The sequence below is a fragment of the Maniola jurtina genome, chromosome 20, assembly GCF_905333055.1.
Source record: "Maniola jurtina chromosome 20, ilManJurt1.1, whole genome shotgun sequence".
Taxonomy (NCBI): domain Eukaryota; kingdom Metazoa; phylum Arthropoda; class Insecta; order Lepidoptera; family Nymphalidae; genus Maniola; species Maniola jurtina.
In genome coordinates, this window is record NC_060048.1 from 4779328 (window position 1) to 4805479 (window position 26152).

The 26152-nt window shown below is 37.9% G+C and overlaps 1 protein-coding gene across 1 annotated transcript in view; it reads right to left on the reverse strand.

The window, feature by feature from the left end:
• The window catches only part of LOC123875612 (follistatin-A-like), a 41350-nt gene extending 18260 nt beyond the window's left edge, over nucleotides 1-23090 (reverse strand). Inside the window, exons 1-2 of the mRNA XM_045921537.1 lie at nucleotides 22781-23090; nucleotides 133-324 (exon numbers count right to left, since the gene is read on the reverse strand). Coding sequence (XP_045777493.1) covers nucleotides 133-324; nucleotides 22781-23009 — 421 coding nt within the window. The 5' untranslated portion in view covers nucleotides 23010-23090. The remainder of the gene's footprint in view (nucleotides 1-132; nucleotides 325-22780) is intronic.
• Nucleotides 23091-26152: the final 3062 nt, after the last annotated feature.

The window sequence follows — 26152 nt, forward strand, 5'->3', positions numbered from 1 at the left end:
AGTAGTTCCGTGCTCACCTTGGAAGATATGGGGAGGTTATTTTAGTCCAGACACACCCTGCCAGCAGGCAGAAGTCTGTAGGGATTTTTCCTCCCCCGAAGAAAAAATAAAGTTCACTCTGGTTTTACTCACCAGCACAAGCAGTACAAGGCACACCGCCAGAAAGCGCCTTGTAGAAGAATATCTCGCCACTGTCGAGGTCGCGAGGGCTCCAGGCGGCCGGGGCGCGCGCGCCGCCTGCGCAGCACTCCGCGCGGCCCACGCGCAGCGACGCCACCGAGCTGCACCGCCCGCCGCGCTCCATCCCCGACCAGCAGATCCCGGCTGCCAACAACACAACACTCATTTAAGTTCTGCAACATACAGGCTGTAATCAGAACGCTAGCAAAAACGAAGACAGGTGATTGATAAGATACCATAGTAAAAACTACAAAAATATATATAAAAAATCCTGTATTTTAAAAGTGCACAATATATTCATATATTGCAAATAAAACATCTGACTGACGCTAGAGGTCAACGAACGTTCCGTATAAATAGGTCACTCGAAGTCAATGCTCATTGACCCGAGTTTTGCACGCTATATTATGTACGCTACATGTATGCTCGTATATAGAATGCGGGTTTGAAAAATGAGAAATCACTAAAACACAAGATAAGACAAATGGTTATTGCCATTGGATAGTACCTATAATAAATAACGCAATGGTTTTGCTAGCGTTCTGGTTACACCCTGTATAAGTTACTAGCTTTTGCTCGCGATTTCGTCAACATGATATCACCATTCACTAGATCATATTTATCAATCTAATATTGATTGATGATATACTTAGTAACTCGTAATACATATTTTTAAATTTTTCACTAACGTATTTGAGGTTTCTGCTAGTTGTGAAAAGTTACCTATTCGTTATACGTTATAGGTAGTCCTTAAAATAAAAAACAAAAACTCATTTTAGAACGTTTAAATTTTAAAGGAAACCAGAAAATATTTGTGGTGTCGTAAGGACAGACACAGACCATGAAGATAATATGAAAGATGCCTTATGGCGGATGTTGCATCTGAAAAAGTGGGGTCCCTGAAATTATTTTTGCTATTGTTTCGAGTGGGATGTCAAAATATGAAAGACGACAGAATTTCGAGTTCAAAAATATAATTAAAAATAGGACATCTAGCAGCAGAAAAATAATTTTACTAAATTTTTTCATTATATTTTGTAAATTATTTTGCCGATTCAGAAAAACTTGTCAAAGTTTACTTGAAAGATATATTTTATTCAATTTATTGCAATTCCATTAATACATTCCTTTAAATATAACATTTGGAGTAAATACATATGATTATACAAGGTAGTGTTATTATGGATACCAAGTTTTGGGTGTCGCAATTTGGTCTGTGCAGCAGAGCGTAGTAGAGGACCCATTCTCTCTGGGTCTACTCATATTCTGTTCACCGTTTATTATGAGACTCCGCTTCGTCGGGTTTTAGTTTTTGAACTTTATCTTTTTCGAATACGAAACACGATTGGCGCTTGTCACAAAATGCTGTTAAAAACCGCGATTGTAATAGTTAGTATTAGTAGTGTGTAGCCAGCCTTAGATAATGCGTGTACGCGTACGGTCGGCGTCGGATTCCAGCGCTGAGTCACAGCTCGCTAGACGGGCCGCAGACACTATTTTTCAAAGACCGGCCGCCCGCCTCGCCGTACATGGGCGCCCGTTACCCGCCAAGACCCGAGACGAGAAACCATTAGGGCTTCTTCACATTGTTAGAACTTCGTCTCTATTTCTTGATACCGGCTAGATTTGACGGCCTACCTGCCGCAGTGGTAAGCACTGTGGTCTTATTAGTGGGAGGTCCCGGGTTCGATTCCCGGCAGGGGTTCGGAAATTTCAATTTCTAAATTTCTGGTCTGGTCTGGCGGGAGGCTTCGGCCGTGGCTAGTTACCACCCTACCGTCAAAGCTGTACCGCCAAGCGATTTAGCGTTCCGGTACGATGCGGTGTAGAAACCAAAAGGGCATGGGTTTAATGAAAAGTGTCACACTCCTTCCAGGTTAGTCCGCTTCCATCTTAGACTGCATCATCACTTACCATCAGGTAAGATTGCAGTCAAGGGCTAACTTGTATCTGAATTTAAAAAAAAAACCGTTAAAAGTTGACCAATCTGATGTTGATAAGGTGACTTGCACACAGTCACTAACGCAGAAGAAACTTTTTTATTCGATAACTATTTAGCCTTTAACTGTTATCTTACCTGATAGTATTTAAGTCATGATGCAGTTTAAAATAGAAGCATGCAAGTTGTTTGACATATTTTAAACTTTGCCAAAACAGATCAGGTATTTCATGGAATGTTTAGGTAGGTATTATATGGAACGATTGAGTACACACATTTCCGGTAACATCAACATATACCTACGGCTCTTCTCAGTAGAATCTACATTCTAAACCGATGTGTGGTAGAATCGACAGACCCATATCCCATAATATAATTTGCTGCACGTTATTGTATCGGAACTTAACCTAACAAATTATTATTACTTATTGTCCTATGTGTAACGACGACTCAAAGTTTTCTGGTCTGATCATACCCTTACTTTGCCTTGTGCATTTGAGACGTGTTAATTGTAAAACTCATGACACGAGACTTTAAAAATGTTTGATGCAGCGATGAGCAGACTCATGGGCTTGATTGATAGGAAATTCGTACTCCAAATATTTAAACTTCTAAATAAACTTCTAAAATATTTGAAGCCTACTACAGAAGTATCGCACACAAACACAAATAAAGTTAAACAGCATTAAAACCCGACTAAGTACTGCCCACAAACTGCCGATGGATAACGATAGATTAAAATTGTTTTTCTGTCGCTCGGTGTAATTTAACACTGTACTATATTTATATTTATGTTGTCAGAATTTTTTCCTCTTTCATTTGATATCCCCCTCGACACAACCGCAAAAAAAAAAATTTTTGGAGACCCTCACGTTTTTGGAGTAACATCAGTCGGGTCGATTTTTATCGTATGAAATATAGCCTATGACACCCGAACCATAATAACGAATCGATTGACACAACAATCATCAAAATCGGCTCAGTAGTTTAGGCGATACATACGTACATAGATTGCTAAAATTATAACCCTTTTTGACTTTGCCGTAGTCGGACCTAGAGAATTATACACAGAGAATACGGTCTATAAGTAACTACCACACACGCTTATCGTATTAACCCTGTCATCATGATAACCCATCGCCGGCCCACTACGGAACACGGGTCTCCTCTCAGAATAAGAAGGGTTTACTTAGGCTATAATCCGCCTCGCCGCTGGACCCACCCCATATATCATGTGTAATTTCAACAGACAATGTTGAACAATTACACGTTTCGACGCATTTTTAGCACTTAAAATTATTTTGATAGTTTGGTATAAATTTCAGTTGTAGGTAAGTATGTAAAAAAGTGTTACCTACAGTCGTAAAATGTAAAGCTTTTATAATAAAATATTTTAGCCACCCATATCCTACTCCACCCACCTACACAGTTGAGGTGGAACGACCCAAATCGGTATTTTTATGTGGTGTATCATTTTACAATAAAAATATAAATGTAATGTGGCAAACAGCAATAAGTTAGTTTCTTAACACAGGACAGTTCCTGAACTTATAAATGAAATCTATCTATCTGTTAGCGTTTTACGGCCCATCTGTTTAACCAATTTTGCCTATGGTACAGAGATAGCTTGCTTCCCGGGGAAGGACATAGAATATAGATATTTTGGTTCCGAAAAACAAGTTGCCATGGGATTTTTAAATAACCTAAATCCAAGTGAACGAAGTCGCAGGCCGCATGTATTTGATACAGAAATAGCTTGCATCTTCTTCATCATCTCCATCATCTTGTTTTCAAAGACCTTAATCCATGCGGAAGAACTCGCGGGTATCATTTAGTTAAAAAAATAACCCTAACCCCCCATTGATGGAGGGGAGAGACGATATTAAACAAATCACAGGATACCGCTGGGTCAGCACTAGACCATCAATGGGTAATAAATACTTTATACTATTATGATAGGTACGTATGAAACAAGCCAGTGCTATAAGGGCAAGAAATCAAGACGATGACGAGCTTCTTTGATAAAATTTCCAAGTCCTGACTCGTTTGACCCCATCGTCCGTATAAAAAATGCGCATTAAAATTATTACTAACCGCGATTTTCTGTATTTAAAGCGGCTGTCGTATCGGCGATCACCATTCACCGGTAAAAATGCAAATGGAATTGAATAATGGTTTACACGGCGCGCGGTCGCGGCGGCCATTGACTCGTCTCCTGCGCGTACGCCGAACGGCCTATCTTTATTCTTTACGCTACACAGAGTAAAAACGTTATCAGCCTTATAAATGAACTTAGGAAGCCCAGACTACGCCTGGCCTAGACGTTCGGTATAGTTGCGACAGCGTAGTCGATTGTCTTTCATCGACATCCGTAACTGGATGGGTGACAAACTTTGGAAGTCTTCATTTGGCTATTTTCGTACCACTGAAAGAAAACCGGTCAAGTACGAGTCGCACTCGCATACGAAGGGTTCCGTACCATCGTACAAAATATTTTGACATTTTTATATGCAATACTGCAAAATAATGACAACAGCGCCATCTATATGTGATTTAGTAAATATCATAGTATAGAGATGGCTCTTTAGTAATAGAACACATTTTTTTTGTGTGTTGTAACCACAAATTCACGGTTTTCAGATTTATTCCTTTAGTTGTGCTATAAGACCTACCTTCCTGCCTATCATAATTCTACGTCAACGGGAAGTACCCTATAGGTTTTCTTAACAGACACGACAGACGGACAGACAGACGTCAAATTGATCTTATAAGGGTTCCGTTTTTCCTTTTGAGGTACGGAACCCTAAAAAAGAGAGGAAGGAAGCAGCACAAATCCGTATTATACTTTAAATTAGCTATTAGAAATTTTTTTCTAATTAATGTGACATTTATACTCTATCTACATTTTACTATTTTATAAATTTATAGGTTTTGATGAATCATGAAATTAACAAACAACAAATTAATTTAGTTTATAAACAATTAATAAGTTTCAAGAGCATCTATTTTATTTTTATGAAACGTAAATCTTTAGGTTTTTCACATTACTAAAGAAAAATTATTATCTCTCTATTTTTGGAGAGCTTTCGAGAATTGCACATTAATTAACTACTTTTGTAGCAAACTTTTTATATACTCCAAGAGCATGAAGAATCAAGATGAATTTATTATTATTTACAACTAGATGATGCCCGCCATTGCGTCCGCGTGGATTTAGTTTTTTTTAAATCCCGTGGGAATTCTTTGATTTTCCGGGATAAAAAGTTACCTATGTCAATTTCCGCGATGCAAACTACCTGCGTACCTTTCATATGAATCGGTTAAGCGTATGTACCTTTAAGAATGCCGCGGGAACTCTTTTATTCTCCGGGATAAAAAATAGCCTATGTCTTTCCCCGGGATATAATAAGCTAACTTTGTACCAAATTTTATCAAAATCGGTTAAACTGTTGGGCCGTGAAAAGGTAGCAGACAGACAGACACACTTTCGCATTTAAAATATTATTACAGAAAGGATTACGCACTTGTTCCATTGTAATGAACTGACCATACAAAAAAAAGACTGTATAACCTAATATTTAAAAATAAATATAGTTGCAGTTTCACAATAGTGTAGGTAATGATGACGTAGTTTGTGAAAACCGTGAGTGAAGTCTGGAAAAAACACTAGGTAAGCAGATATAATTTATAAAATAATTACCATCCGCCTGACGCATAGACCGGCGCGGGCGCCGATTTCTTTAGGTTGGGCGCCACAATTTGTATTACGGATTATGAAAACAGATTTGGAATTTGAACCTGTAAAGTTATCTACTTCTAATCCGTTGTAGTGTTCCGTAGATACTCGAAAAAATTTATGGAATCACTTCGGCGTCTGCCTGTCACGGATATGTTTTATTAAACGACTTTCAAAAAGGAAACGATTCTCGATTCGGTGCGTTTTTTTTTTCAAAAAAAATTTAAGGTAAGTAAACTTAGGCGTTGAATTCTCAAAAATCGTTTCTTAGCGGATGTCTACGTCATAATAGCTATCTGCATGCCATACAGTCCGATCCGTCCAGTAGTTGGTCAATCAGTTAGCTTTTCCCTTTATATATCCTATACAGGGTGCCCTCGGCAACCTGGGCGGTCTACTTGGCTTCTGGGGCGAGCTTGGATGGCTGGAGTGAAGACTTCGGGGGGGAGGGGCAACGCACGCACAACAGACTGAAACGTTTAAGTGCGGAAACCAGCCCAGAAAGAAGAAGAAGAAGATCCTATAGATTTCGGTTCTCGGCTTTTTCCGATTGAATCATGGATCAAGAACTATTTGCACTGGTCCGGTTTTTGTAGCTAAAATTATTTTAATTAAACTCAGCAAACTATACGTGGCCATAATTTTTTCTACACACTCCTGTTAAACAGAAGATAGGTAAAAAATTTGGTATTTTGATTAATCTTCATAATACCAGACAATGGTAATGAAGAAATATTTTAATTACACAATTAGCAACACTATGCTACATTACTGGATTCAAAATGAAACCTAGTTAGCTATATTTATTTTATTTATATTGTTGTATAAATTGTTTGTCTAACAACTAGCTGTCTTATCCCGACTTCGGTTGAGTGGATAATTCTGAAAAGTCTTTCCTAAGGAGGTTTATGCTCTAGAGAGAATTTGTTAACTATATGCAAAATCTCAACTTTCTAAAATCTAAATCTATACCTATCTATGTCAGGTCAGTTAGTTTCTTTTTTTTTATTCATATTATTATAAATTTTTATTTTATTAGGTAAGTAGGTACATTTTTTTTCTCTCTCGTCTGGCTTTACAAAGATTAGCCAATGTCAAGTTTGTAGTTATTTGTAACAAGTCAGGGAAACTATATATAAGTACTTATGGACGTCGTCTGTGCCGGCGCACGCCGACACACGGGGGCCGGTCAATCGTGGCTACGCGTCCAAATTGGTGTCGTCGCCAGACCGTAGCAAAGTGAGTCATACATTTTCAATACGAATTATTGTGATAAGTAGCCAGCGGCGTCGCCTTGGCGTCCCAGTGTATAAGCGCTCTAAAGCTTCAAAATTCCAAGCGGCCACGTGAAACAAACAACGCGTCATCGGCATGCGCGCAATAACACAAATAGACTTGTGGCAATCAACCTCATATTTGTGGCATGAATGACCCCAGAATAGACAACTCTATAATCGTCTATTTAATTATACACGCCTCTACTTTTGATTTTATGTATTTAAAATACCTAAGAGCGTTCCAAAAGCTAAGTGACTGCGTTTCTACATAATATTATTCATGGATAAACAGATACTACACTAATCACAAGTGTAAATTTAAAAATTTATGACACCCCAAACAAGTGAAGGTTACAGTAGGTAATAACTAGAAAATAGCTGACAACTTTCAAACGGCTGAACCGATTTTCTTGGATTATAGCTAAGAACACTCTCGATCAAGCCAGGTGGCTTGATCGAGAGTGCTTGAGCAGTGCTTGGTGGCTTGAGCTTCAAAAAAAACTAAATTAAAATCGGTTCATTAGTTTAGGAGCTACGATGCCACAGACAGATACACAGATACACACGTCAAACTTATAACACCTCTCTTTTTGGGTCAGGGGTTAATAAAAATAGGGCTGTTACATTTAAATTAAGATCTCTAGTAGAGTCAGGTTAGTTCCCAATTTTCTTTCTCTATTAATAGTTCATTTGTGTCATAACACATAAGTATTGTATCTTTTTAAAGATGACTCGTTTCAGCCTACGTTATACACATATTATACATAATATGTTACTCTAAAAAGTTAATCACAATACACATTACTACCCAATTTACTACCGAACAAATTCAAAACATAGATTTAGGTGTCCGAGACAACAAATATGCAAAATATGTTGACACACAAGTATTTGTAGCCCAGCAGCGCCCCTTATTTACCTACGAGTATAACAGCAAAACTCTTCTAAGAACATGCTTAAAAGTAATGCAAAATTCACATCAAAATCGGCACAGCGAATGAAACACAAATATTACTCTGCAAGAGATGTTATAGACCTCGAGAACTTTTTTAATACCTAGGCAAAATAAGTTGCTCACAAGACTTCGCATGGACTACACCAAACCCCTGTTTTACTCATTTAGGGATTCAATTTTCAAAAACTCTTTCTTAGCGGATGTCACAATAGCTATCTGTAGAGGCACTAGCGAGTAATCATTTTAGAGGCTACGCGTGCAACGACGTAGCGTAATTCGTTAGTTGCATCTAGCCCGTTGTATCATGTTGACGTTTACAAATTGTAACTTAAAATTGTGAATTATAATATATATATTTTTTAGTGTTCATTTCTTTTGTTTTTATTTCTACCCTGGTAGAGAACACGGCGCTATATATACATCAAATATCTGTACGTAAAACACCTGTACATTGGTGACTCAGACTTTGAACTACCAGGGTAGCGCGTGTTAATTTTATTTAAATAGTAACGTAACGTAAGCTAGGGCAACTCAAATTAACACGTGTAAGGAAGTGAAAAACTAAAAAACTTTAAAAATGGCGCAACCTACGACAGTAGTGAAGGATGAAGACACGTATTTAGCGTCGATATCTATCACGTCGAAGATCCCGGAGTTTTGGACCGACCAACCTAGGGTCTGGTTTATCCAGCTGGAAGCAATACTGGCACCACAAAAACAAGGAGACGCATCCAAGTATAATATAGTGGTATCCAAGCTGGGTAAGGATGTCATACAACAGGTGACGGACATCCTCATCAATCCTCCGGAGGAGCGTAAGTACGAGGTACTTAAAGAAAGGTTGCTGAACATATATGAAGAGTCGGAGAACCGCCAAATACAGAAGCTCATCGGGGAGATGGAACTGGGTGATCAGAAACCCAGCCACCTCCTCCGGAAAATGCAGGATCTGGCCAGGGGTAAAATTAGTAATGATACCGTAAGCGTTTTATGGCAGAATCTGCTACCAGCAGCAGCACGAGGCGTTCTGGCTGCGACAGAAGCCAAAGATCTAGACAGACTAGCCGTGATTGCTGACAAAGTAATGGAAACTCTGAAGTCCCAACCAGTAGCAGAAGTGGCAGCAAAGGAGACGGTACCCGGAAATTCGTCGATGGCAGCTGAAATAGCCAGGATCCATGCGAGGTTGGACCAGCTGGACAGGTCCAGAGACAGTTGGCGAGGCAGGCGAGGTCGCGGAAGGTTCCGTGGTCGTTCGCGTTCCCGAGGACGAGAGGACAGCAGGTCCAGACGTACCCCGGATAGCCCGGACTGGCTCTGCGTGCATCATTTTAGATACAGGCAGAGAGCTAATCGCTGTGAACAGCCGTGCACCTGGAATACGAAGCAGGAAAACTAGTAAAGATGCAGGTGGAACCGGTGGGTACCTGCGTCGAATTAGGGAACCACCGTTTATGTGTTACGGATAAAGACAATGGCATACGTTATTTAATAGACACAGGTGCGAACATTTCAGTGTTGCCTAAAAGTTATAAATCAGTGTGTGATAGTACAGTAAATAATAAATACAAACTTTATGCCGCGAATGGTAGTGAAATACAAACTTTCGGAACAAAGACTCTAGTGTTAAATTTAAGATTGCGTCGTGCGTTTAAGTGGACTTTTGTAATAGCCGACGTTAAACAACCCATTTTAGGAGCGGATTTTTTAGCTAAGTATAATTTGTTAGTAGACTTAAGAAACAGACGATTGTTAGATCAAGAGACTAACATGTATGTAATTTCCACTATAGTAAACTCGGAGCATTCATCTATTTTTACTATAGCCGAGTCGCATCCATGTTATTCTCTCCTAAGTAGGTTCCCAGAATTGACAATGCCAGCGACGTTCAAAGAACCACCACGTCACAGCGTAAGACACCACATCGAGACTTCAGGACCTCCGGTGCATGCGCGCCCAAGGCCGCTGCCGCCGGACCGATTTAAAAAGGTAAGAGAAGAATTTCGCCTTATGCAGGAAATGGGTATTTGCCGCCCGTCAAAGAGTGCGTGGGCGAGTCCTCTACACGTTGTACCTAAAAAAGATGGTAATATAAGGCCGTGTGGAGACTATAGAGCGCTGAATGCAATTACGAAGCCTGATAGATACCCAATTCCTCACATAAAGGATTTTACGTTTATTTTAGCCGATAAGAAAGTATTTAGTAGGATTGATATTAACCGAGCGTATCATTTTATTCCGATAGCAGAGGATGACGTGGAGAAAACAGCAATAATTACACCTTTTGGTTTATTTGAATGGCCATGTATGTCTTTCGGTTTAAGAAACGCAGCACAAACGTTTCAACGTTTCATGAATAATTATGTTTTACAGGATTTAGAGGCAAATTTTCAGCAAAATAACCCGGATTGCGCGAATTATAAAACTGAATTTGTTTTTTCATATTTAGACGATTTAATAATAGCTAGTGAAAATAGTTCGCTCCACGAAAAACATTTAGAGGCCGTTTTTGAAAGACTACAACAAGTTGGGCTAACTATTAATTTAGCAAAGTGTGCATTTTCGCAGGATAAAGTTGAGTTTCTGGGTCATGAGGTCTCAGCCAGTGGCTTAAGACCGTTGCCAAGCAAGGTCCAAGCCATTGTAGACTTTCCCAGACCGAAAACGGTAGAGGAACTTCGTAGATTTCTAGGCATGGTAAATTTCTATAGAAGTCATTTGCGTCAGGCAGCCGAATATCAAGCTGAATTAAATAAGTATCTTCACGGAGCAAAGAAACGTGACAAAAGTAGTATAGTGTGGACAGAAAGTGCTGTTCAAGCTTTCGAACAATGCAAGTTGAATTTACAGAACGCTGCTTTGTTAGCGTATCCGATAACAGGTCAAGTGCTTGCTATAATGGCAGACGCGTCAAATAGTTGTGTTGGAGGCACATTGCAACAAAGAGTAAATAACGAATGGGTTCCGTTAGGTTATTTTTCGAAAAAATTGACTGACACGCAACAAAAGTACAGTACCTACGACAGGGAGTTACTTTCGCTTTATTTGTCAGTGCAATATTTTAGGAACATGTTCGAAGGTAGAGATCTCGTTTTGTATACAGATCATAAGCCGTTAACGTTTGCGTTTAAAAAGCTAAGTAGTAGTAAAGAAACGCCGCGAAGGACCCGTCAGTTATTATTTATTAGTGAGTTCACGACGGATATACGCTATACAAAAGGCGAAGAGAACGCGCCCGCGGACGCGTTATCGCGCGTTGAAACAATTTCGTGCCCGTCTGTACTTGACTTCACAGAAGTGGCTATTGCGCAAGCGAACGACACAGAGCTCACAGAATTGCTAGGAACAAAAAACGGTAACACGAGACTAATAAAAATTAACTTGCCGAGTGTAAGTAAGCCGATTGTTTGTAACTTGCGAGGCGATAAGGCTAGACCTTACTTACCAAAACAGTTTAGGCGTATCGCATACGAAACAATACATAACCTCAGCCATCCAGGCATTAGAACAACAAGGAAAATGGTAACTAATAATTATTTTTGGCCTGGGATGAATAAAGATATAGGTATTTGGGCTAGGTCGTGCATAGAGTGTCAAAAAGCAAAGGTTCACAGACACACTATGTCACCTTTAGGGCAATTTGCAAAAGTAGATAGAATGTGTCATTTACACATTGACATTACAGGTCCATTCACTATTTCAGAGGAAGGCTACAGGTATTGTCTTACAATGATAGATAGAGAAACAGGTTGGCCGGAAGCATTTCCAATTAAAGATATTTGTGCGAAGACAGTAGCCAAACTCGTGTATGAAGGATGGATTACTAGACATGGGTGTTTTATTAATTTGAGCTCAGATCAGGGAAAGCAGTTTGAAAGCAGTCTCTTTAGACAGTTAATGAAATATTTAGGGGTTCATAAGTTTAGGACGACACCGTACCATCCACAAAGTAATGGCATGATCGAACGATGGCATCGTAGTTTTAAGGCCGCCTTAATGGCGAGATTAAAGGACAATAGATCGTGGGTTGAAGAAATGCACACCATTATGATGGGACTACGTGCAGCACCACGCAGTGACACAGGGGTAAGTGCCGCGGAATTAACCTTTGGGCGAACTCTGAGGCTCCCTGGAGAATTTTTCGAACCATCGGATAGTAAGATAACGGACGGTGAGGAGTACCTAAAGCAGTTGAAACAGGTAATTAGTAATTTAAGACCGAAACCCGAGACACAGAGAGACTCTCGAACTATTTTTGTGCACCCTGCTTTAAAAGACTGTAAAAAAGTTTTTGTTAGAAACGATGTAATGCGTAAGTGTCTACAACCACCGTATGACGGTCCCTATGACGTCATAAAGCGGTTGGAAAAAGCATACTTAGTACAGTTACCAAATAGACAAGCACTTATTTCCATCGACAGGTTAAAACCGGCTTTTGTCCTGGATATCAAAAATCCACGACAGACGCCGGATAAAACGACATGTAAGAAAAAATGTAGATTTAGCGACGATGACGTTTTGCCGACTCATACAATCCGTACTACTCGGAGTGGGAGAGTCAGCAAAACGCCCGTTAGGTATCAGTAGAATAATTTAAGTATCAACTAGCAATTAAGCAATAAGTATTGTAAAATGGCCCCGATCCGCATATATTATTTTTTATTTTATTCATGTATTATTTTTTATTAGAAGTCATAACTAAACCTTATTATTGAGAGTGTTAGAGTGGTTGACGATTGTTATAATTTATTGGATAGTGTGTAAATGTAAAATGTAATGTAACCAACATTCGAAGCGTTGAGTGCAACGAAGGCTGGATGGCGTGGGAATAGCAACAATTGAACGTGGTATTGCCACAGCGACCCCGTCGCCACCCGCTCAAGTTCTAGTGACCTCATCTCAAGTATAATGTGTTAAGAGATGTACCATGCATCGAATCAAAGGAACACTTTAACTGGGTGACGTGTTTAAATTATGATTTGTTGGGTAAGCGGATCGGAAACATTGTTAGGGTTGTCGAAAAATAAAGAACGAATATTGTGAAATAAAATTAAGGTTGCGGAAATTTGTATTTGTTTAATTTTTATTAAGATAAAAATTTGGGGTGGTGTGATGTAGAGGCACTAGCGAGTAATCATTTTAGAGGCTACGCGTGCAACGACGTAGCGTAATTCGTTAGTTGCATCTAGCCCGTTGTATCATGTTGACGTTTACAAATTGTAACTTAAAATTGTGAATTATAATATATATATTTTTTAGTGTTCATTTCTTTTGTTTTTATTTCTACCCTGGTAGAGAACACGGCGCTATATATACATCAAATATCTGTACGTAAAACACCTGTACACTATCTATTTGCGTGCCGAATTTCACCCCGATCGGTCCACTAGTTTGAGCTGTGCGTTGATAGATCAGTCAGTCAGTTTTCCCTTTTATATATTTAGAAGATTTATAGTATGAATATAGATTCGTAATAGTTCGTTTTTGCCAACCCTACTATTAGTAGCATCATGAATGGCCCCAGAATAGCCACCTCTTAAACAGTCCAGTTAATTATACGCACAGTTTGTTTTGAATCCGCGCTATCAACAAATTACTTTATTTTTGTGGTGAGCGGAAATGACAAACATAATATTTTCACTTTTAGTTGACACATCATTGGCGCCAAAATAAATCAATTTCCTCCTACGTTTTTTAAACTGATTACGTTAACGGTAAGGGGTTTTTTTACGGTATATTGTGCACTTGCAAATTCTTAATCTGTTTCTATTGGGCATAGTCGCTCAGAGTGAACGCTGAATAGATAGACGCTAAATCGTGAACTATATTTTCAATAAATATTATCTGCATTCAATAAAAAATAACAAACAGAAGGTCAAACGGATCTGTAGCAGGATTCTAAAATTTGATTATATCAACTAAATGATGTCCACGACTTCGTCCTCGTGGATTTAGGTTTTTTAAATTCCCGTGGGATTTCTTTGATTTTCCTTAATAAAAATAGTCTGTGTTAATTCACCGTATAAGCTATTTCTATTTCTTTCAGCCAAGTAAGAACCTGCAACAGTCACCTGCCTTGTAATTGGTAACAATAAAATAAAATATTGTTAAAAAATATAAACAAAGCAATCAGATTCTTATTACTTAGATGATGCGAAAAAAATATCACGTCATACCTATTTTAAAAATCTGTAGGTCGATCAAGAAGTGTCCCCTTCGTTCCGCTTAAGTATATAGAACGTGGAAACTGTGCCTTAGGTAAATTAAGCGAGCCCAAACTATATGGATTTAAGTCAACAACAAGGTTGGGACACCGATGAAGAGTCCCTAAGACCTCCTCTTACCTCCATCATCATAGTAGCTCAGTTTGCAAAGTTTCAAATCGATATTGAAAGTGGGTGAAAAGTAAGTCGTCAGATTGTCATAGTTAGTTGTTAGAAGTTATACCGAAACTAATCCAAAAATTGACAAAAAATTAAAAAGTATTAAAAACCATTGAAAATAAGTTGTTAGACTCTCTTTGTTACGAAGTTATAAGTTATAAACTGGATGATGCCCGCAACTTCGTTTGCGTGGAATAAGTTTTTTAAAATCCTGTGGGAGCTCTTCGATTTTCCGGGGTAAGACGTAGCCTGTTTCTATGTCTTTATTTATGTCCACGCAAAAATCACACCGATCCGTTGCCCGTTGCAGCGTGGTTGAATCACAACAAGAAACACAATTCCGCATTAATAAATCGGTACTAGATAAGGATTTTACTTAATATAAGAGTCTATATATAGAGCCTCGATAGCTCAACGGTTGAGGAGCAGACTGAATTCCGAAAGGTCGGCGGTTCAAACCCCACCCGTTGCACTATTTGTCATACCCATACTCCTGGCACAAGCTTTACGCTTAATTGGAGGGGAAAGGAGAGTATTAGTCATGAGTAAGTAGTATGGCTAATATCCTTTTTTTTAATAACTAAAAAAATAAAACTAGTAGGTATGTACCTACTACATATTTTTCTGTGATAATACAAAGTTTGTATAAAAGTTGGTTTGGTTTTCAGGACGCGCTAAAACGAGGAGCCATTTCAAATAAAATTGCCAACTGTTGCCAAGGGAGGCGACGACGGCTTGTAACGTTGCATTAATTGTCCTCTCTAAACTTTGTCCCTAATTTAAAATTGTGATCGTCTGGCAGCCTCCCGGCGACCCAGTTTTCGGTTCTGGGACGTTGAAGGACATATTTAAGCAGGTGTCTGGAACTATACTCGAGTTTTGCATAATTCGCCGTCTAGCCGTTTGATTATTGAAATAAATCAGTCTGCGGCGCTGGATTATGTTATCTTACATTAATAAAACTCTGAATTTATGAGCTTTTAATTATTATTCGTAAAAGGCGTATATTTTACAGCTCGAAGTGAATGTTGATTGCATTGACAGGTCATTTGGTAGGACTCGAAGATAGTTATGTACTTAGATAAGACGGATTTCAAAAAATGCAGGTGTGTGCTGTAGTTTTTATTTTATTAGCTTCTTAGTTCAACAAATACCTAAGTATCAATTTGTTACTCTGATGATAATACCATTGATTATGGTGCCATAGTACCTACCTACCATTGAATTGGTATACTTACATGTATTAATGTGGATTCTCCATGGATTCTCTTTTCTATCAAGTTGTGAATAAAAAGTGAATCTTGTTTAGAAGAAGTCAAACAAAAGAAATCATTATTTACATTATGAAAAAGCAGTTGTATGTAAGTAGGTGTGTAGGTAAATTAGCTAGATCCAGCCCAGACTCGTGATGCGAAAGTGTGCCTGTCTGTTACATTTTCACGCTTAACCGATTTTGACGAATTTTGGTACCTACAGATATAGTTTGTATCCCAGAGACGAATTTAGGCTAATTTTTATCCCGGAAAATCACGGTTCCCAGGGAATCAAAAAATCCACGGGAATGGAATTGCAGGCATTATCTAGTCTTAAAATATAATACCTAAGTAATTGTTTTTCGAAGCGAATTTTCCTGCGATCATTGCTCTTTCTACACGGCGGGTACACAATACCGCTTTGAAAATAACAGTATGTTCACGAAATGACATAGGAGCGTGCGAATTCCTGAGGATTTGCCAAAAAATTCTTTAGAACTGAACTAACGGACGTAATGGATCAAAATGTGCAATTCGAAATATGAGTTTGAACACATTTGACAGATCATTTCTTATTTGTCAGGAAATTAGCTTGGTTTTCAATAGTCTGTTAGTTAGTAAGAGTGAGGAATTTCGAATTTTTTATAAGAGTAGTGCCATGACAAGGTTTTTAGTGTACCTTTTAATAATAATTGACTTTTAAGATAAACCTATCTACTTCTATGCACGTTTCATTTAAACTTTATCGGTCCATTTTTCCTACTAATATGAGTGATATCAGCAAGATGCCTGTGTACTGCTAGCGTCTTTAGCAATTCTTCGATCAGCCGGATGCGATTGAATCTGGCACACATTTTTGTACTGCAAAAAAACCTATAGTATCACTTTAGTCTTTGCCTTTTAAAGATATTCTGCCTGATAGGTTCTTATAATATGGCACCTATTGTGCTAGGTATGTTTTACTGCAAATTGAAAATACAGGTAGGCTAAGAAATCTGTTAAATCAACGATTTCAATCACTCTGCTTTTCCAAACGTTTACATCGATGTGTTGTCAGACAGCCCCACGGCAACCCGGCAGTACAGTCGGGGTAGTGAAGTAGTGATGTAACTGTGGTGAAAATATGGATATCGATACAATAACCGAAAATTTGATTCACTTGATTTCAGTCGGTCTGCTTAAAACGAAAACGTTCAAAAGTGAAGCGTCTACTTCGAAAATTCAAGGAATCATTTGTATGTATAGGCAAAACGGGCGGGCCATACATAAATCTTGCGAGGCGATTGAATGCAGACGCGTAAGCGTGCCCGTGCGCATAATTCAAAGGGGCGATCACCAGGAATCGCCGTTTGGCATGCAGACGGCCGAGTTCATTCCAAAGCAATAAACCCGTTAGCGGCGACGTAATATGCATATTGTAGAACACTAATAAACAACGCACTCAACTCGTATGTAATAAAATTCAAAAATACAGGCGTAAGCGCTTTTCTAATTTGATATTGTAATACTCTCACCTTCATGGATTAAGGTTTTTAAAAATCTCATGGGTATTCTAATTCTTTGATTTTCAGGAGTAAAAAGTAGCCTATGTCATTTTCCAGGACTATATGCAAAAAATCACCTCGATCCGTTGCTCCGTTGCGGCGTGATTGACGTACAAACCAACAATAAACACACTTTCGCATTTATAATATGGGCAGTGATTACTGATTACTATTGTATCAAAAATCACTGCTCTAATATCAGGGTTATTATAACATAACCAGAAGTATAGGATTTCGTCTCAGTATGCGATCATCTCATCTTAAACCGGTCGCAGATTCAAATTCCCTTCGAAGCTCGATATTATAATGTTAGAAACAGTCTATATAGAACTAGAAAGTACATGGTTTAACTTTTGCATCTGTCGATACTTGATATCGATATAGCTTGGCCATCACTAGCCCGCAGGTGTTTGATGTGTGGTTCCTCTTCGATTCGAGTGTGGTGCACCGCCGCGCCGTACCGGTCCGCGTTGCCTTCGACGCTCTTCGGTTTCGTCTCCTCGTATAATGTTTATTTACACTTGCAAATGAGATTGGAGTTCGACCCAGTCAACTGATTCGACTATACACGATGGCATGATTAAATTTTGGTTAGCAAGTTGGTAGGTATACTTGTATTTTGGGAACTATAAACCTATTTAAATGAAGTGAGCGGTGCAGTAATGTGATGGAAGGACAAACTAACACACTTTCGCATTTATATGGGTAGTGATAAGTGACTCTACACAGTTTCGAAACGATTTCCTTACCGAGAAGAAATTGCAGAAAAACTCAACTGCGACATTATAAATGGGAAAGCAAAATGATCAGAAAATTCATTTCAACGCGAAATGATTTTTTTCATTGGAAACTGCAATTTGCAGTAATAGTCGTCATTATGAGCACCTAATGACCGCACGAGGCACTATGCGACGAGCGTTTCCGGTCGTTTTTAGGGTACCGTACCCGAATTCACTATGAACCCTATCAATTCACTCTGCTGTCTGTCTGTCACGGGTCTCTACTCTCTAGCTGGTAGACGAAATGTGGTTATTTGTTATAGAACCGTTGATCCAAAACCGAATACCGAATTAGAAATTCAATTAGATAAATTTTATTTTTCAGGCTCCCATATAATATGATAAAGGAGCCAGAGAGCATAAAACTTCATACCCTAGCATGTTGGGTATCATTGAGATGAGTACCAATATGTTTTCATTCTTTTTTATCTTAAAAAATAAAGATATCTCCGGATCGCCATATTTGTTAGTTCTAGAACATTTTTTGTGACAGGGTATATCTTAAAAAGTAAACTAGTTAGGAATATGAAATTTCGGTATACATATTATGTAGGTAGTACATGTAAGCTGTGACAAAAACATAATTGTGAACGGAATCCTATACGAGCGAGGCGAGACTCGCACTTGGCCGGTTTTTTACACTCATTTTCTTGCTGCAGAAATACTTAGATACCTGTCTACCCGTATATATGCATCTGATACATAAACACGGGAAATAGACGTGTAATAATAACCATTAAAAGATATTGATGTCTTTATAAGTGCTCCTTTGAGTACTTATAAACCGTAAAACCGTAAAAACCGTATTTTTAAATGATGTAGGTATTTTTTTTGTATGGTCTAAGAATTTAGACATGACGTGGTGACTGATTTTTTATTTTATTTTAAACTAGATTATGCCAGCGACTTTGTCCGCGAGGATTTAGGTTTTTAAAAATCTTTGAGCTCTTTGATTTCCCGGGATAAAAAGTGGCCTATGTCCGTCTCCAGAATGAAAGCTGCTATCGCTGTATGTTTCGTCAAAATCGTTTAAACTGATGGGCCGTGAAAAGCTAGCAGACAGATATACATACTTTCGCATTTACAATATTAGTATGGGGTATATGGATATGCATATTTCACAATCCCTTTCACTTTTGATATAATAAAATAAAAAATTAGTAGGTATTACGTTTAGAAGGATCCTGTAATTAAGACGACGCGACGGCCTCCCTGTCTTAGCCTACCGAAGGTCTGAGCTTCGATTCCGGCCACGCAACTCTAACTTTTTGGAGAATAAACATCGTGAGGAAATCTGTATATGCCTGACAGTTCTCCATTATGTTCTCAAAGGTGTGTGATGTCTGCCAATCCTCACTTGGCCAGCGTGATTATTGTTCTGATTCTGAGAAGAGACCAGTGCTCAGTAGTGAGCCGGCGATGGGTGATAGTGATGATGATTATGACTAAGTTAAATCTACCATAAATGGTAAATTTATATTACTTATGTTGTGGAATGTAAAAATCATTTTCAATGACTATTCTTCAAGACAGTGCGTCAGTAAAGGCGTTAAAAGAGCAATACATAATTTTGAAAGTTACAGAGTCAAATATGCTTTAATTGCAGTTTAAAGATAGATAATTAAAGAGGAATGCGCACATCAAGGTGCTAACCGCCTCTAATTCACCTGACATCCGCCGCGCCCTTATTTAGCTATATTAATGGCCAAATTATTTAAAACATTGATAGTAAACGGCGTAGGAATTGGGTAACTGCACTTGTTTGCTTCGGCGTTTGAAGTATTGTCGGCGGGTACATATATTTTGAGAAATGAGTATTAGGTAGGTACCTATATGTTCTAAGTTAATATAATATAAATGGGAAATAAATATTTGGTCTGGTGGGAGGCTAAGCATTTAAAAGAAACCGGCCAAGTGCGAATCAGACTCGTTCACCAAGGGATCCGTATTCGGGTAATTTATCCAACATTTTGCACGATATATCAAAAACTATTAAATTATACAATAAAAATAAAAATCTGTTTTAGGATGTACGATAAAGTCCTTTGCCAATTTACAAAGCGTGACTGTATTGGTTGTAACTTTTAATATTTTTCTTTAATGGATGCATATTAATAATGAGTTTTTATATTTGCATAATATAATTAAAGTGCATTGAGTCCATATTGAGTCGTTCACGTTTGACCCTACGTTTCATTATGAAAATTTTACTAAACATATTCAACAGTTTGCTTACTACGCCTAGGTTAGAGGAAGTTGTAAAAGGCTTAACCATTGTGCTGGACTTATGCAAAGTACTTATTAACTTTTTGATCGAAAGTATTCTTATAGGATATTATGTACCTACTTTACGACAGTTATTAAAAATGGCGGAACATGTATAATATCTAGGAGAATATAATTTATGTAAAACCATGCGATATCCCTAAAACACTATAAACAATTAAACAATGTAAACTATCTTCTTGAAACAGCTTATAAAAAATGTGGGTTTTAATGCGGTGTAAATTAACCACCATAATTTAGAACAATTTACGATGACGATTGGTGTCACATTCAATGAATAAATCCATACTAATATTATAAATGCGAAAGTATGTCTGTCTGTCTGTCTGCTACGTTTTCACGGCTCAACCGCTGTACCAATTTCAATGGGTACAGAGTTAGCTTACATCCCGGGGACGGACATATGCTACTTTTTATCACGGAAAATCAAAGAGTTCCTACGGTGATCTATCCGTTAAACCGATTTATGTGAAAGGTACAGAGGTAGCTTACGTCTCGGAAATTAACTTCGGCAACTTTTTATCCCGGAAAAGCAGAGTTCCCACGGGATTTTTTTAAATAAACCTAAATCCACGCGGGCATGATTTAAGTATCTAAATGATCTAATTAGATTATGCTCAGGGATGCTTACCCTGCCCTGAGCATAATCTAATTAGGTCATTTAGATTTTAGAGAAGTTTTAAATTTTTCGACAAAAAATCTTCCTGGCAAAAATTTGTCAGGATTGGCTATCTTGTAACATACAGTTAGTTAATCTATCTGTCTGTATGTGGGTAACATACAGACAGATAGATTAACTCCCTGACTCTTATTATAGAATTATCTCTCTAGGACTAGGATCAATTCTCAAAAGGATATTTTTTAGGTTTTTTAAATAATCATAACTAAGTATGTGAAATCTTCGGGTCCCAGCCGGATCTCAAAGTTCTGGATTATTAAAAAAAAAATCGACTCAACATGATAAACATAATTTATTCATAATTTTTAGTTAGGTATGACTGTTATTCATTTTTTCATAACTTTTTACTACGTATATTTTACGAGTTATGTAGGTAATTAATATTATAATCAAATCTGTCAAAGGAAAAAAGTTTGAGCTTAAGTTGCGATCATAAAAAGTTCGTGAAACACAATACACAATACTTATATACCTATATATTTTTTAAATAATATGTCTTTGTCCGGTCATTGCTCTTCAATATCGAAAGAAAGAATAATAAATCGATAGATATATTTTTTTCACGTTTTTTTTTTGATTCACAACCGGTAAAGGTGTGGGCATACTGTGATCAATTGGAAAAATTCTGAATAGGACGATTTATTATTATTATTATGTAGTTCATTTCGACCGCCTGCATCGATAAACCACTGAATTTATTCTATCCTAGTATCATTGCGTATTTTGTGGTAATTGCCGTTCATCATTTACCTATCATCTTTGATTAAAATTCCATAACACGTGAACCGTCTCATTATGTTCTAAGTAGTGTCAAAAATAATTTTCGGTACCTACCTATGCGCTAAAATACATTTGCCTACTTACTAGGAAAACTATTTGAATATGTAAATAAATTTTAAATGTAAAATCTAAACGGTTATTCCATTAATGTTAATGGGGTAAGATAACTAAAATGTCGAACCTATTAAGTATACACGAATAACTGAATATATGAATTATTTTGCTAAAGTTGAAACTTACCATTTTCGTAGATCTGAAATGTAAATATCAACAAAGTTATTGATGGATGAATGTAAAATATACGCACACAGGTTGTTGACGTTTGGATATGCATATTTAACGTGCTTTTTTCACGTCCAGTTTATAAAAAAGTCGAAATAACGGTTATAAACATTCAAAAAGGAAACAGTGGGGAATATACTTTATACAGAGTAGCGACAGTAAATTATTGTCTACTCGAATATTTAACGACTTGTCTTTAAATAATATGGGTGTTAATTATATCGTTTTATGACTCTACGGTGTAATTTTGTTTGTTCAAAAAGTTAGTAGAATAAATTGTACCCAAACAGTTGCCGGGCATTGCTATTTGTGGTTTGTTTTGTTTGCCAAATTACTTGGTGACAGTTTAAATCAGGTAAATTGGATTGATTTACACAGTTCACTCGGGTGCAAGCCAGGCTTCGAAGAAAAACAAAACTGACTTACCGCGTGACAAAATTACGCTTATCAATCGTATACGAGAGCTTTTTAACCGCCGTTTCGATATTGCGAAACGGGAGCCGCTTTACCGGTCGAGCGACTCCAAATTATCACATTTGCTTGCGACCGATTAAATTTAATTAATTATTCTATACCAGAAAGCCGGTCACTGATAACTTCGGGACCGCGAAAGCGAACTTTGAGGACCTGACGCGAATTTCACTGGCACTCGGCAATCGTGTAAAAATATTGATGGGGGAGGGAAAAATAAAATATGGAGTGCTCACCTGCTGCCGGGCGCACGAGCACGAGCGGCAGCACGAGCAGCGGCAGCAGGGGCAGCCGCATGCTCGGGCTAGCGTCGCATGCCGGCGCGTGCGGCGCTCTGCGCTGTTCGCCCGCCGCCACGGAACTGCGCGCCGGACGAGCACGCCCCGAGCGCCGCCACCGCGGCACGTGCGCGCACGGCCGCGCGCCACGCGTGCCACTCGCCGCCTGAGACACCGCACCACGCATCCGACGCCCGCGCGGCCCGTCTTACCATCGGTGTGGCCCTAGCGGAGAGTCGACGCGGACTGAGACCCGCTGTCGGCCGCCGGCGAGGGCGCGCGGTCAGCGGCGGCCGGGCCGCGGTGCAAGTGCAGCGCCGCGCCTTCCGCCTCCGAGGAATGCGCTGTCGTCGGCGTCGCAGCTGCACCACTCTGCCACCCTTGTCTCACCAACGACAATCAATGGAGACAACCTTCAATTCCGTCATGTCAGATCAAATTCAGATACTTATATGAAAATGAAAAGAAAATCTTAGAAATAAAAGTAGGTAGATTTGCAAGAGATTCTAGTTTAGATATAGTTATCTAGTTTAGATATTCTAACCTACTCGTACGTTTCTCAGTATAAAAACAAGGAAAGATACGGTGAAAAATACTTCATTAAAAAACATATTAATGTACTTATTGATGAAACTACTACTAAATACTATTTATACTAAATATTTATTTATATAAAAAATATTTATTTATATAATAAATACTTAAATAATATTTAGTACACTAATATATCACTTTTTCATAATTTAAATAATGTATAGGTACGGATACTTGCAATTTATTACGAAAGATTACTTAATCGTGAGATATCCGTCAAATTAATCGTGTCTCTAAATTAAAAGATGGATCATTGAACTTAGCGTAAGTAAAGCGTTGAAGTCTTTTCAAGGGCGCTTATTTGACGGCATCCGCAAAAAAATTGCGTACTCGCGCAAAAACCACTTGGCAACAGTATATTTTTAAGTTTTACGATAGTGTATAGGCTCCGTATCGGTACCAGTTTAACTTTATAGCTTTCATAAATTAATAAGTTTTATCTTTATAATATGTTGATCAATGTTAAGGCGTTATACTTATTATATTAATATTTTAAAATACTTGAATGAAATTACAAACAAGCTATTAATGATTAGCAAGTTGATTTTAAATATTTGTCTTTTAGAATAAGTTATTGAATGAAACCTCGTGTAACTGAAAAAATAATATTTTAGCGTTTAAACTATGGTAAGTGACATCCATTATATAAGCTATATTTATATTAAAATATCAGACATTCAACACAATTTAAAAACCCCTTTCGATAAATAATTATATTAGTCAGTCATCGTAACTACAACTAGTTTTTTCGCCGCGATTTCGTCCACGTTACATACGTAATTATGTTACTTGAACTGCTTAAAGCCTAAAAATGGAATTTTCATAATTTGTTCATTAAAACTATTAACATTTATTTTTAAACAATTAGTGTTTTATTGGCATGCATGAGAGTTCCTTTATAAAATAAACTTAAATGTAAATTAAATTAAAAACTAAAATGAATTAAATTATATTCGAGCATACTCCGAGCACAACCTCTAAGTTTTTACCCATCCTAAAATCGCCCAACTCGCCTGAAAAGTTTTCCTCTTGCTTATCATATTTTGATAGGAATGCGAGTAATAAAGTATTTCATTTACTAACGCTCGTCTCATTTGAAATGCACCTAATATGCACTAAATTGAAAACGAAAGTCGCCGAAATTTTGTCGTCTGACCAAAGCTAATGATTTAAAAACTCAAGAGGTTGGTAAGCAATTACGATCGGTAATGGCTGGAGAAATCCGCCTTGATTATAGGCCTACGCTAGGATTGCCATAATGTATACGACAATAACATAGGATAAGTTTGAGAGCTCTTAACTCAAACTCAATTCATTTACTTCATGTACTTAGGTAGACCTAGGGTATAACCTATAATCGTTGTATCGTCGACATCCACTGTTGGACATAGGTCTCTTGTAGGGACTTCCACGCGCCACGATCTTGCGCCGCCTGTATCCAGCGGCTCTTGTTTTTTTTTTTAAATTTACAGACTAGCGTTTGGCTGCAATCAGACCTGCTACCAAGTGACGATGCAGCCTAAGATGGAGCGCGCTTGCCTAGAAGTTACCTGTTCACTCTTAAGTTGACTCGCTTGATGCTATCTGTCTATCTAGTGGAAGCTCTTCTAACGCTGCGCTTTCATAAAATAGAACCTATTTAACATTATTCTTGCTGCGGTTTATCACAGAAGAACAAAGAATATTTAAGAAGGTATGGCATAATAAGAAATATAGATTTAGATATAGACGAAGAAGAGATTAAAGAAAATTTGGAAAGTGACCTTGAAATAGTCTCTGTACGAAGATTAAAATTCAAATTCAAATTCAAATTCAAAATGTTTTTATTCAATTAGACTTTTACAAGTTCTTTCGAATCGTCAAAAGCATCTACCACTGGTTCGGAATGCCTTTCCTACCGAGAAGAACCAGCAAGAAACTCGGCGGTTGCTCTTTTCAAAGATTTGATATACAATATTATGCCATGTATAAAAGCAATTGAAGTCCTGCGCATTGCTGGAGCGAATCGAAGTTCAAATCCACGCTTTTTTATCATTTACATAATCTTCGATAGTATAATATGCTTTTCTCAAGAGCATATTTTTAATAGATTTTTTGAACCTGTGTAAAGGCAAGTCCAAAATTGACTGAGGAATTTTGTTATAGAAGATTATACCCATTCCCACAAATGACTTTTGGACCTTCCTGAGACGGAGCGTAGGAGTCGCAAGCCTGTTACGGTGTCTAGTCAGCCTGTTGTGTAGATCGCCAACCCTCTTGTAACTAAGAATATTTTGTCTTACAAAAATTATGTTGTTGTAAATATATTGAGAGGCTACGGTAAGGATACCTATTTCCTTAAATTTTTCTCGAAGTGAATCGCGTGGTTTTAAGTTATAAATTGCGCGTATTGCCCTTTTTTGTAATACAAAAATTCTCCCAATATCTGCCGCTCTACCCCATATTAAAATTCCATAAGACATAATACTATGAAAATAAGCAAAATATACTATCTTTGCGGTCTCCACGTCAGTTAATTGTCGAATCTTTCTAACCGCGTAAGCAGCAGAGCTTAGTTTGCCAGCAAGAGTTGATATATGGGTGCCCCATTGCAGCTTCGCATCTAAGGTTATCCCCAAAAATGTAGTAGTCTCTTCTATTTTCAAAATATCATTATTTATCCTTAAATTAATGTTACTTGTGTTCTTGGTATTGGGCAGTGCGAATTCAATACACTTAGTTTTTTTTGCATTTAAA